The sequence below is a fragment of the Cryptomeria japonica genome, chromosome 3 (genome assembly GCF_030272615.1).
Source record: "Cryptomeria japonica chromosome 3, Sugi_1.0, whole genome shotgun sequence".
Taxonomy (NCBI): Eukaryota; Viridiplantae; Streptophyta; class Pinopsida; order Cupressales; family Cupressaceae; genus Cryptomeria; species Cryptomeria japonica.
In genome coordinates this window covers 162,194,836-162,210,176 of record NC_081407.1, presented here as the reverse complement: position 1 = coordinate 162,210,176, position 15,341 = coordinate 162,194,836, and the positions used below count along the sequence as shown (strand labels likewise).

General features: G+C 33.8%; 1 protein-coding gene across 1 annotated transcript in view; it reads right to left on the bottom strand.

The window, feature by feature from the left end:
* Nucleotides 1–1,006, bottom strand: part of LOC131031032 (uncharacterized) — a 34,102-nt gene extending 33,096 nt beyond the window's left edge. The window contains exon 1 of the mRNA XM_057962039.2: nucleotides 698–1,006. Coding sequence (XP_057818022.1) covers nucleotides 698–865 — 168 coding nt within the window. The 5' untranslated portion in view covers nucleotides 866–1,006. The remainder of the gene's footprint in view (nucleotides 1–697) is intronic.
* Nucleotides 1,007–15,341: the final 14,335 nt, after the last annotated feature.

Genomic DNA, 15,341 nt, shown 5'->3' with positions numbered 1-15,341 from the left:
CAGGTTTAATTATTAAAAAATGTGATTCAAACTTTACCACCAGGCTTAATTTTTAAGAACGCGGTTCGAGCTTTCTCCGTACGGTGATAACACATGAGTTTACAGAACTGTACAATTGAATCATAATAATTTTTTAATTTATATTGTTCACAGTATTTTCAGTGTTCATAGTATTTTATTATTTGAGTCAGCCATTTGAAAATAAAATATATAAAGGTTCTTTTAATAGAGCAAGGAAAAGACCACAAGGACGAAAGATCTCTAAGTATGAGACAACTTTGGAAACCTAAGGAGCATTTCTTTCCAGGCCAAAAGAGGATTTATTTCCATTTACCTTACAATTTGTTTAAATTGTGAACTCTTGCGCTTTAACATCGTGACCAGACACCTTTATCCATCCTTGTGTAAATCACGTTCGAAGTTTCCAGGGAAGGGAAAAAAATAATAAATTTCAGAAAACCCTCAATTAAAACTTATGAAGCCCCGATGGAAGAAACTCTATGGCAATCAATCTGACATTGAAATTTGCCTTGGAAATAACTAACAACAATGCATACAGTTTATCGGGAAAAAAGCAATAAATATTACAATCCATCAATACGGGTTAACTCCAGTTTCAAATTTCTAAAATAGATATCGATATAACACAGAGAGATCTAAAATTCTTGAAATGTAAAAATGAAGATGTGTGTCTTACAAAATCTCTCACAGTGCCCTTGTAGACGAGGTAAGGCACAAGAATACCGAAGATGCCACAGAGGGCCAGATTACGCCTCGACCAACGGAAATTCTGCTCTAAATTTTCTCTAGCTGCGCCCCATTCTTCCACAAATTTGTTCTTCTTCACCTCCATTCCGCCCGCCATTGTTAAACGATCCAATACAACCCAACCCGAGGAAAAAACTTTAACACAGAGGCGTACCCAAAATGCACAATTTGATTCTGTTTCTTTTAGTAGTACCCGGTTTTATTTGTTTTATAATTTTATAATTTTTATTCTTTTCCTCTCCCTAAGATCCAAACTTCTAAATAAACTAGCAATTGCACCTTGGTGTGCAATGTATATGCCGAATTGCAAAATTTTGGAAAAAATATGAAAGGGTAATTATGAGAATAGTTGCTTAATGAAATAGGTAGATTGAAATCAAGTAATCGAAGTGAAGGAACAAAATAATAAAATGTTAGATTTTTTTATCATATATAGAGCTCAAAATCTCATTATTTACTAATTTGCTTTAGAAAAAACATTTACAAAGTGGAGAATTTAATTAAAAACATTGTGGAATTGAACATCTGGTTTAAATTAGTTGGAACCTATAAAGAAAATGCACTTAAAACGTTGAAAGAGGATTTGCAAAAACCATTTGCATAAGTTCTTCATTTATAGGTTCCCTGTAATAGGATACATAGTTCCACAATTGATATCATACTTTATAGAAACAGTTTTAGAAAACACCTGAAATTTGTCAAAGAGAGTAGTGTAATTGAATCATACTATATAAAAGAAAACTGTGCAAAAGAAAAATTGTCAAATTGAATTTGTATAACTTGAGTGAGTTTAATAATTTACCTTTTAGAGATCAAAATTAGAAGCCTTTTTTTAACATGTCTTGGATATTTACAAAACACCTGAAATTTGTCAAATAGAGTAGTTTAATTTGAGAAATGTGGTAAGATTGAATGGTATGCATAATACAAGTCTTGAACTAAGAATAGAAGGAACAAACCTCGTATGCATCTGATAGTAGATTGTGCATTTGATAATATCTTCAATCGTGCCTCCTCTTCTTTATGTCGAGTGACATGTGGACTTTGTTGCATTCGTGCATACCTTTCAAATGTGAAGGCAGGGTGAATGTGAAGGCTTGTAAGATCATGAACTCTTGAAATAGCTGTTAGTGGTATCTGTCATCGAAGACCACGACTTATTGGTGTTATAGGTATATTTGTTAAGTTATTGTGATCCCAAGTCGAGCCTGTATAATTTTGGAATTGAACAACAACAAATAAGGGCAGTTGAGGTGGGTTTTCACCATCATTATATACAATTTTTTTTACTTATCTGAGTGCACCATTGACAAGTCTTGTTTCCACCCATAGATTTGTAAACAACATAACCTCTTGGCCAATACATAGCAAGATCTTAGATTGTAGTTGTTCATCATCTGAATTTGAGCATGTCAATCCAGATGGACACCATTTCATTTGTTGCAAAAAGATGTTTGGATGGTAAGAAAATAGATTCTCATGCAGAGGTGAGTGATGAACTTGACCGAGACATTAGAAGTTGCTAGTTTGCAATTGTAGGTGTTGCATTTGGCAAATTTGAGAGGAGTTCGCGAAAAGCAATTTGTGCAAGTTGCTCTCCAATTTGATGAAATATTTTATCCAATGTTATAATTGTTGTGAAGCTATGCCATAGTGTCCCTCCATAAGAAGTTGAAACATACATTGGAATGTCCTTGACAGGTGGTAGTTGGCCCAAGTCACCAAATAGTATGATTGAGCGTCCTCCAAATGGGATTTGGTTATGTGTAGGGAATGCCTCACGCAACCTCATATCAATGCATTGTATTAACCTGCAACCAATGAAGCTCATTTCATCTATTAGAATATAATAAGTGAAGTACATGCTTTCTTGAAAGTTTGCAAGTGTTTGTCCTTGGAGGGGGGCCATTTTTTTTATTGGAATTGGAATGGTAGAATGAATTGTTGATGCTTGTATATTGAATGCTACAACACCTGTTGGTGCGAGGAGTAGTAGTGATGACTATCCCGGTGGTGCCAATCTCATCATTGTAGACTTTATGCTCGTTATCAGGTGAGACTTTCCTGTGCCTGCAGTTCCTTGAACAATAATCTTTAGTGGTGGCTTTAAAGTATTGTCATGTAGATGTGAAATAACTAAATCATATGCCCTTTGTTGTTGTATAGACAGGTCATATGGGCCCTGTTGATTGTAAACATGGTGGACTTGAAATTTTTTCCGATTGGAGTGTATGAAAGTAGTAGCTACAACTTTTTGTTGTGTGGGTATGTGGTGTTTTTCCCAATCATGGATCAAGTCAATTTCACGTTGGCCAGGCATATCAAGTTCATCCAGCTGAATAGGAAGCCTCGGGTATAAAGCTGAAAGGGCTTGAAATTCAGTAAGGAAGTCTTGTTGTATTTGTTCAAGCTCGCTTGAAGGAGTGCTAGCATCAATTTCTTTCATTGTTGTTGAGGTTGTTCGATGTACATGCCATGGATGGTAGTTGTTGGAGAACCTCTCCCATTATGCTTTTATTTCATCATCTGAAGAGACAAAAGCCATCTGAATATTGCGGAATGGATGGTATAGTATTAGTTCACTCCAACAAAATGCTTGAAAATATTTGTCCTCCTTTGAAGGGATGGATGTGAATCTAGGGGATACTCGAACTATTATTGGAGTGGTTCGCGCTTTCCATTGATCACGTTTTCAAGAGGCACTGAATGACCATTTTTGAGTTACGTCAATAAGACACATTCTGTCTAGATGTATAGGCCTTTCCATGTAAGCTGCAATATAGCTTGGATAAGTGGTTGTTCCTATGAGGGAGATTGAAACGCGCTGGAATTTTTTTTGGTTCACATTTAAAGAAATAAATGTTCTGCTAGAGAGAGATAGTGGTAGCTTTAGTAAAAGGTGATAGGTCTCTTGAGCACCTATATCACAGTTGACAAGGTTCTCTAGAAGCATTTTTTGAAAAGCATTAGGAGTTGGTTTATCAGGCTCAAAGTTAGTTGAAATGCGAGACAACATTTGATGATATGTCTCAGGTTTGTTTTCAGCTTTAGCTGCATATTTTGCAATATATTTGATCACAACATCTATTGAGAGAACAGGTTGACAATCGACATTGGCCCTCCATATAGAAACTATGAATGGGTTGTGAAGATTGAGGTGGTCATAATTGCGAGCAAGGGTGTGTTTCGTTTGGTCATTTTCAACATTTGAAAGAGTAGAATTATCTTGAATGGTCCAAGGGGCTTTGTAACAACATAGAAGAGTTGTGCCCTTTCTTTTGAGGCATGTTTGGGCAATACACTTTGTATGTCATTGAACATGATTGACTAACTCACAATAGTCAATTGAAGTATCACTTGATTGAATCATTTTTGTGTCCATCAAGCAAGAGTCATCAATAATTGATCGATGGAATGTTTGGTTTTTGAATTGCAGTGCTCATGGATTCCATGCAGAAACATATCTATCAATGTAGTGTAGTGCATTTTGTATTGATGGAATGTGATTCCACTACATTTTGTCAATGTTTGGTGCTTCTTGTAGCCAAATGAAATCATGGATATGTGCAGAGCCTCTATGTTGCCAAGTTCATACCTACAAAATTAGGTGTTTAGACTAAAAATAGTAAGAGATAAATTTTAAATTAAAAACTTAGCAGAGTTATACCTGTACTAGTAGTCAGTTGCACCAAGAAGTTTTTCCAAGACCTCGACACAAAATGTTGTGTAACCTCCACTTTGAAGCCGCATACGAATTTGTTGGTGTGGTGGATGTCATGATTTTATGTAAGTCTGGCCATTTTGTATTATTGCACTAACTATGAAAAACAGTGTTGGGCAACCAATTTGAATGACCATATCAATAAGTTCCCTTTTGCGTTGGTTCTAGAATGGTTTCGTACCACAGATTGATGAGCTAAAACACATAAGTTGATCAGCTAGCTTTTCATCAGGCAAGTCCTTTAATCTTTGACGAAGGGCACCAATTGTTGCAGGTAGTTCATCATGGAGTTGCTTTTGAACAAAAACAGATGTTGTGGCTTGACTTCGATGCCGCATAATTATATTCAATATGAAGTACCTAAACCGTGGGTGTTGGCCGAACCTGTTATCATGGTATCGCAGGAGATGGAGAGCATACTCATATAGCTTAACATCTTTGAGACGTGGTTGTTTGAATGCAACTATACCCTTTGGGAGCAAAGTGGGGAATGACATCAATTAGCTGTGTAAATATTTCTTCTAAATTTTTATAAATTAATTTAAAATAATATAATAATTCTAATGTATATTAGTTTAAACTAAATAATTATATTATATTATATATATAATTTTTTATAATATATAAAAATATTACATACTAACTATATATTTATATTTTAATTTTTTTATAATGTAATATATATAATTATATAATTTATATAATTTAAATATTATTTGTGTTATTTAAATCATAATTAATTATATTTAATTAAACTTTTTCTAATTATTAAGCAATTATTCTAATTTGTATAGATTATTTAAAATAATAGTATAATATAACACATATATATTGATTAAATTAAAAATCTATATTATGTAATATAAAATAATAATATAAATATAATAATTAATATATATAAATACAATTATAATGAACATAATTACTCTTTATAATTGTGATAATATTAGTACATTAATCAATACAATTGTGATACTATCAATACAACACCTATTATGTCTAAAGGTGACTAGTGATGAAACTCGGCCAAAAATTGTCACGCAAAACCCCAATGAATTCAAAAGGAGATTTTTGGCTCAATCAAAATATCAAACTTATAATATTATTCTAAAAATAAATTTGGTAATTTACATTATGTAAAATATACAATACATAATGTAATATAATTTGTAGTCTATAAAATATATATGAATTATTAAATATATATTATTGCACAATATATAGTAACGATATAAGTTATATTAAATGAAATATTATATAAAATATAAAATATAAATATTATATATATATAATTTAATTTAATTTATAATTAATTATAAACTATAATATTTGTTCTTAATATCATATAAAAATATCTTAACTCGAAATTTTATAAAATTAGTCTTATATACTTAATTTCTATACATATAATCTAAAAAAGTATAACTTAAAATTAAAAAAATAAATTTAGACCTAATGTGAGTAGGTTAAAAGACAACAATTAACTTATTCTATAGGGGTCGCTTGAAAGACACTCGTGATTAAAGATTACTTATCTTTAAAATGGTCTATTAGAATATTGTTTTGTGTGCATTAGATAGATGAAATATTTACCACACGCTTTCCTTTTAACATATCAAGTACATTACGTTGTAAATTTTAAACATATAAATAATAAAATTTGATCCTCAATAAATTGTTATCATTTAATCAATAATTCAAAAATACATACATGTATATAGTTTTAAAAGACTTCTATTACTTTCAATAAGTAAATCAATCTTTTAAAAAATTAATAAAATTAATATTAACATAAATTACTTTTCAAAATCATAAAAAAAAAAACTTTATGTTTAATTAAATATTATAATCATCTTAGTCATATATCGTATAACAATTAGGCTAGGACTTTATTCCCTATGATAAAATTAAAAGTAATTAAATGTGTTCCATGTTGTATTAAATAGCAAACAATATAAAAAAAATTTAAATAAAACATAAATTTCTGCTATGAAAATAGTGGTCCCAGCCTAGGTATACGGGCCCTTGGGAATAGCTTGTCTAGCAGACAGATTCAAATTGCTACCTCTTTAGGTATGCAAACAGCGGTTTAAAAACAAAAACAAGAACCTGTGACCATGGTTGACCGGTTTGGATGAAGTACCTGACATGAAACGGTGATTGAAGGCAGTATTTACACGGCTAGTCGTACTGACAACAGTACTGAGTAGGAAAACGTGACAGGAAGGAAAACAGCTGTAGACGTATTGGTCACTTGAATTAAAAGCATGCTTGATGATAGACAGGAAAGTCTCCACACGGCCACAGTACTTTCAACCCAGCAAAGATTCGACGGTCACGATCTTTGTGATCGTCTTGCAACCCCTGAAATGCATTAAAGACCATTGATTTAGAAAAGTTAGCCAATGCATTCCATAGTAGGAGACGCCTTCGGCGTAAAAATACCAGAGTTTTTATCTAAAAAGTTTATAGGTATAGCCAAAAAAAAAATTTATTTCAGCTTTCTAATTGGAAAAACATATAAGAGGCATGCAATTTAATGAAAATTAATAAAAATATTATTTATCTTAAAATTTATTAGCAAGAATTTTCGAATCTTGAAAAGTATTGCTTGATTTTTCTTTTCTTATAGCAACCTTCATTATTTAAGATAAATAATATTAAATTCTAATTGATCTAATTTTAATATTTTAACTATAAAAATATGTGCATGTCTTGATTAACCTATTCTAAAAAGGAAGTATCTAGTCAGGTAAAAAATGAGCAGGAGTGGGAACAAAGGATGAACTAGGGTCTTGGGAGTTGCAGAAGGAGACATAGATGTAGAAGCAGATAAGTATGTTGTGGCAGAGGCGGCTTTGGCTTTGCTCTGTGCTTTTATCTCTAATATGGCGACATTGTGTAAAGGGAGTGGTGTTAGGGTTTCAACGGGAGTTAGAGACACCGAAGTTGATGGGGTCTTTAAGATGATGGTGCAGCTACAACTAGTTTGGTCATGCTTTGGTCAAGGTTTGGTGTGCCTACTTTAGCCAATTTTGACCTCTTCTTTTGTGCCCTTCTCTTCATGCGTGAATTTTTATATGCTCCCTATTTTAGGTGGTGGTTGGGCATTTATGTTCTAGGCTCCATAGCTTCTGAATATGTGGTCAAGGGCAAAGGTCCATATGGTGGTGTGGTTGGAGTTAGTTGGTTGTTTTAATTGGTGCTCCTTGTCCCTATTGGTATATCTTACCAGTCATATACTATGTTTATGCAAATTGAAAGTTTAGCATGCAATTTCTTATATACAATGGAACCTTTACTACTCTGTGTATGTTGCTTTCTCTTAACCTTCTTTTTCACATTGGATTTGCCACTACACCAAATAGAGAATAGATATAATGCCTCTTTTGTTTGTAGTTTGGAGATGTGCATATCTTGTTATGTTGTGACCTTGTTTCTTGGGATGTTGAGTTGTGTGTGTGTGCTTTGCTCTCGAGTGTTTGTTCTCCGCTTTGTTGCAATGCATGTTTAGTGTTTTCATGCTTTATAATGTATATGGACCATCTTATGTAAGTCATTGTTGTTGAAAGGAAATAAGAGTGTGGAAACAACCTTCCTAATGTAAATCCCATAGGAGAGTGAATGCAAAAATTTCTTTACAAACCTCAAACAACTACAGATTCATAAAGATGCACATACATTTAAATTTCATGTTAAAGGCTAAAACCATAACACATAGATTTTACATGGGAAAAACCTTTCGGGAAAAAAATACACCACACCAAAGCACAAGTCTATTTTTATTACTGTAAAAACTATTACAATACAATGCACAAAGTCTATGCTCTTGCAGGTGTCTTCAATTTGTGATACAAAGTCTAGGTTGAATCTGATAGGATAACGGATTCTCGAAACAATACAAAATCAATGCATGACTAAGTCATAAACATTTTATAAATTTCCATAATAGGCACCCAAGGGAGTCACATGCCATCTCCATAGTCTCTACATGCATGCAAATTGATAACGGGCAACATGTGTAGGTCCAAACTAACCCATAAAGCAACTTGTCAATCCTATAAAAACATGCAACCACATGCAAGGCTCCAAAATATTTATTGCAAATAACATTTAATTCTCACATGTTAGGCATCCAAATAGAGAAAATCTAGCCAATCTCTATTTTAGAACTTTCTATTTATCTCCACATCTATCCAAGTGGTCAAATTGGTCCCACGGAGAATATTTCCAAATTCCGCCAAGTGCAAGCTAAAAACCATTGCCACATGTCACCTAGGTGCACGTTTGAGAAGCTCCTCAACATTGCTTCTCTCCAAAAGTATGCCAATGTGACAAGTTTCATAATTCCACTCTCCATTCAATGCATATTGCAACCCAACTTGTCATTCGGCCCCACAATGTAACTTAGCAATTTGGAAAATTATATTATATAATTAAATAAATAAAATCAACAAGTTAGGGACCAATTAATTAATTAAATAAAATATCTTGGGACTCTCTAAGGTTGAGACACCTTAATCACAACATTCCCCCCTTACCAAAGACCTTACAATAATCATTGTATCGCATCTTAGGCCCCAAAGCCCATCGAATCGGCACATCATCTAAACTTCTTTGTGCTCATTGGCATAGTAATGCATCAACAACATTCACCTAAGTGTCAACATTTTCCAACCTCAACTTTCCATCTTCCACCATATCTAGAACAAAATGAAACTACACATCAATGTGCTTTGTTCTAGCATGGAAAGTAGGATTCTTTGCCAAGCAAATGGCACTCTGGCTATCGCAATGGATAGTAATTTGTCCTACATCAAAACCAAATTTTGAACATAGTCTCTAAATCCAAATGGCTTCTTTGCAAGCATGAGTAGATTCCATGTACTCTGCTTTGGTAGTGGACAAAGTGACCACAGCCTATCACTTACTCATCCAACTTATTACACCAACAAATATTGTAAAAACATATACACTGGCGGGTCTTTTGCTATCAATGTCACTCGCCCAAACAAAATCCACACATCCATAAATACTCAAAGAATGTTGAGGTCAAGTAGGGATACCATGGAAACATAGAGAATACTCGAAACTACCTCGCAGATATCTAAACACTCTCTTCACTACATCCCAATTTACCTGTCCAAGATTAGCCACAAACTGACTAAGGACTCCCACTACATGGGCAATGTCTAGCCTCATATAGACTATGGCATACATTAAGCTACCAACGACACTTGCATAAGGAACTTTGGTCATGTCCTCCATCTCGATAGGAGACTTTGGACAATCCTCCACATAAAGCTTCATTCCTTGAACAACTGGAACAACTAAATGTCTGCAAGTTGTGATGCTAAATCTCTCCAACGAAAAGTTCACATAATTGCTTTGGCTAATCCAAAGCTTTATGTTAGCTCTATCTCTTCTAATCTCCATTTCTAGCATGTACCTTGTTGCACCTAAATCTTTCATCTTAAATTGTACTGATAACTAAAACTTCAAATCTAAAATCATTCTTTTACCATTTCCAATAAACAACATATCAACCACATGTAGGACAATAATGAGAATGTGAGGTCATTCTCGGATTTGAAATAAACAGTCAGATTTAGATCTCAAAAATCTGAAGGACAACACATTGGTGTCGAACTTTTGGTACCACATTTTAGGAGATTGTTTTAAGCCATAAAGAGATTTATTCAACTTGCATTCCAGATTCTCTTTGCCTTTCTCAACGAAATGCTTTAATTGGGACATGTAAAACTCTCTTCCAAGTCACCACGAAGGAAAGTTGTCTTCACATCCATATGCTAGACTTCCAAGTCATAAGCTATTGCAAGTGATAATAGGAAACAAATGGATGTCAACTTAGCTACGAGAGAGAATATCTCCCCATAATTGATTCCCCTCCACTTGGGAATATCCCTTAGTGACCAATTGTGCCTTGTTCTTCTCAACACTATGATATGGACCTTGTTTCTTCTAGTACAACCAAAAAGTTTGTCCCTTGGGCAAAGGTACCAAATCCTATTGAACACATGACAGGACTAAAGGGGTGTTAATCAGTCTAAAACTTCAAAACAAATTAATTATAAATAGCATCAACTTGTTTAACAACAACACATTAATCATCAACACGTGAACACCATATTTACATGGAAAACCTAAACTAGGAAAAACCACAGTGAGAGTCTAACTCACAATATGAATAAGAATGAGTAAAAAGTTTTAGGTTCACTACCAAGGAGCAAAAACACCTAAAAGACTTGCAAAGCTAAGACACACTACCTTAGGGCAAGATATAAGGACTTGCACAATTGAGGCTCGTTGCTTTAGGGTGAGATACAAACTATTGTTGAAGGAATCACTGTCAATCAACAACAAAGGAAATAGTTGAATTGAAACAAAAAAGGATTCTGTTGAACATGAAATTATCCTTGAACAAATGGATCAGGTGACCAACATCATGGCAATCATATGTGATAACTTTTACTATCATAACACACTGTCTTACTGAATATATCACCTTCAAAGCTCTTCTCAATCTAACTTTTGTATATTCACAAACTCAATTTTCTTTCATATCATTTGCATACACTTTTCATAAATTCACACACAATCCACACGCTCAACTCATCCATCCTCACTTCTTAAATATGAGATAAATCATTGAAAACCTAATTGAGGATCGACCAAAACAAAATAAGCCACCTAGACCAAAAAATACCCAGATTGGTTCACTCCAAGAGAAAGAGGGAACCAAAAAATATTAAAATACATCATTAATCCAACAATCTGCACATACCAATACATTCTCCAAAGTTATTACCAAATGTAACATGTAGATACAGTAATAAATCTACCACAGAACATCTTTCAATGCAAAATACTTTATGTAGATATGCAAATGCCATGGAGAGACCCATAATGACATTTCAACACAACTTCCAACTCATATTTGGATCAAAATAATATGATCCAATTAAGATAACTTAATCGAACACACCGAGCCGTAACATAACTGAATATCCAAAACATAAATCAGCAAAGCTCACTTGCAGAACAGAGAAACAAATTGAGAAATATACTGAGAATACTAAACATGCCATGAAACCATATCCACTAAACTGCAACACAATCTACAACATATCTGGAGGGTACCAAAGGCTTCCCAGATCATTTTGACAGACACACTTCCTGCCAAAGAACAAAGATAACTATCCAAAACAAAATGCCACAACCAACACCAAAAGTATTGAACACAATATGCAACACAAAACACAACTACAACAACCAAGAGCATATCTGAACCAACATCCATCCAGATAACCAAGTTTGACATCAATGACAATCATACAAGCTCATGCTTCGAACAATCTCCCCCTTTGTCATTGATGGAACCACTTGATCACAACATTTGAACAACTTGAACAATTCTAGAAAATCTCACAACAACTCAACAACTCTCTCCCCCTTTGACAACAAGGACAAAAGGTATTGCATAAGATATTGACCAACATACACCACTGCTCCCCTTGAGAGAAACAACAAAATCGATCCAGGAGATAAAGGATAAGTGTTGAATATCCCCCCTATAAAGATGCACCATTGTAAAGCATCTAGATAGAAAAAGGAGGGGCAATAACCCCTAGTTTCTACCTGAGATACTCAAAAGTATCATTTGCCAACACCTTAGTAAAAATGCATGCTACCTATTCTTTTGTACAAAAGTATTCCAATCTGTTTTCTTTCTCTGCAACCTTCTCTCTCAAGAAATGATAACGGATTGAGATGTGTTTTGTTCTTAAGTGCATAACTGGATACTTTGAAATGTTTATAGCACTGGCATTATTACACATAAACAAGATTTTTTTGTCATGTTTCAACTTCTATAGTAGATAATGACATTGATTCTTGCTTCTTACTTTTTCATGAAACCAATCTATCTCCCAAAAAGAATGCACCACCACTAGTACATTTCTTGTCATCAATTATTCTGGCCCAATCAACATATGTATATGCTTTCAACATGAAATCTCCATCCTTCTTGTACCCCAGACCAAAACCCTGAGTCCCTTTCAAATACCTAAAAATCCTCTTCATTTCTTGTTCATGAGTTTTCTTCATATTAGCCTAAAATCTCACAACCATTGAACATATGGCCTACATAATATCTAGTCTAGAGACAATAAGATTTAACAATCCTCCAATCATAGATATTTAATTCTTTTGATCAACATCTGGAGACGTATCATCTTTGCCTAATTTGCAATCAAGAGCTAAAGGGTTAGTAACAAGTTTGCAATTCTCCATATCAAACTTCTTTAACATTTCTTTGACATATTTAGCTTGAGAAATAAAGATTCCATCATCCAACCGAGTAACTTGTAGACCAAGAAAGAATGACATCTCTCCAAACATAGACATCTCAAATTCCTTTTACATATCTTCTACAAATTATTTACATAAACTATCACTTCCTCCAAGGATAATATCATCAACATAAACAATCAACAATCAACAACCTATTGCTTTCAACCTTAAAATAAAGATTGTTGTCTGTAGTACCTTTCCTGAAATTTTGTTGTAACAAATATTTGTCCAATCTAACATACCATGCTCTAGGTTCTTGTTTGAGTCCATACAATTCCTTCTTTAACCTACAAACCATATTTGGATCCTTTGACAATCTAAATCCATCTGGTTGTTCAATGTACACTTCTTCTTCCAGTTCTCCATTCAGAAATGTTGACTTGACATCCATTTGATATACCTTAAAATTCTTATAGGTAGAAAAAACAAGAAACATTCTTATAGCTTCCATCCTAGCTACTGGAGCAAAAGTTTCCTCAAAATCAATACCTTCTACCTGAGAGTAGCCTTTGCATACCAATCTCACCTTGTTCCTTGTGACATGTCCCTGTTCATTCAATTGTTTCAGAACACCCACTTACTTCCTATCATATTTATTTTCACTCGTCTGGGTACGAACTCCCAAGTATGATTCTTGTATATCTTATTCAATTCATTTTCCATTGTTTTTACCTAAATTTCTTCTTTGCTTTCTTCTTCATATGATTTAGGTTTAATAAGTGAAAGGGAATAGTAATTTACTTTCTCATTTACCTCTATAACACTTCTTGTGTGAACTCTTTTATTTTTGTGTCCAATTATTATATTCTTTTGGTCTGAATATAAGTTGGAAGTTGTATTGAGATGTTGTTATGGGTCTCACTATGGTGTGTGGAGATTCACATGAAGATTTTTGCATTGAAAGATGTTATGTGGCCGACTAATTACTATATCTACATGTTACATTTGGTACGACTTTCTAGAATGTATTAGTGTGTGCAAATTGTTGGATTAATCTTGGAAGGATATATTTTAATATGTTTTGGTTCCCTCTTTCTCCTAGAGTGGATCGATCCGGGTATTTTTGTCCAAGTGACTTATTTTGTTTTTGGTCAACCCTCAATTGGGTTTTCAATGATTTATCTCATATTTAAGAAGTGCAGATGAATGAGTTGAGTGTGTGGATTGTGTGTGAATTGATGAGAAGTGTATGTGAATGATATGCAAGCAAATTCAAGTTTGTAAATGTGTGAAAGTTAGATTGAGAAGATATTTGAAAGTGATATATTAAATAAGACAATGTGTTGTGATAGTAGAATTTATTAGAGATATTTGCCATGATGTTGGTCGCTTGTTCCAGTTGTTCAAGGATAATTTCATGTTTAGGAGAATCCTTCTCAGTTTCATTTCAGCTATTTCCTTCATTGTTGATTGATAGTGAGTCCTTCAATAGAAGTTTGCATCTTTCCCTAAAATAGCGAGCCTCAGTTGTGCAAGTCCTTGTATCTTGCCCTAAGGCAGTGTGTCTTAGCTTTGCAAGTCTTTCAGGTGTTATTGCTCCTTGGCAGTGAGCATAAAACTTTGTAATCATTCTTATTCATATTGTGAGTTATATTCTCACCATGGTTTTTCCTAGTTTAGGTTTTCCATGTAAATTAGATGTTAATGTGTTGATGGTTGATGTTCATGCATTGTTAAGTAAGTTGATGTTGTTTATAATTAATTTGTTTTGAAGTTTCAGACTGATTCACCCCCCCTCCCAGTCTTGTCATGTGTTCAACAAATCTCATGTAGCACTCTTCTTCAATGCAATGATCTCTTCATTCATGAATTCTATCCAAGAATTTATATCATGCATACCCATAGCCTCTCTAACAACCCTAGGCTCATTAGTGTTAGCAATCAAAGCAAATATTGAACTAGAATCTAATAGTGAATAAACAAACCTTTTTGGTTATCATTAACTCATGTAGACCTCCTCAAAGGCTAAGGTTGAGGATCTTGTTCATCTCCATAACTCATTGAGCACTAGATCTCTCCTCATTATCAGGTCTAGTGGGACTATGCAATTCATTTTTCTCTGGAGTGAGTAGAACCTCAACTACCTCCTTCTATTTCTCTTCCATCTTTGACTACGAATCAACTATGGAAACTTTTAGCTCAAAGAAGATAACACTTCTACTATAGAGAAATTTATCTACAACTAGATCCCAAAGCTTGTACCCCTTCACACTGACACCGTAGCTGATGAAGATATACTTAACCACCTTGTTCTCTAATTTTGATCTTTTCTCACTAAGCACATTAGCATTATTATTCTTAATTTTAACTGTGGGTAAAATTGAGGTAGCCCCACAATTTTTTGGCTAATTTGTGGATTTCAAGCTCTATGCACGCTTGTCGAGACATCTTTGTCATCACAAGAATGATTGTCACTTGTTTTTCCCCTTTCTCACTAAGTGTGAGTCCTAGGTGTCAATTGGGTTTATAAACTCGATTT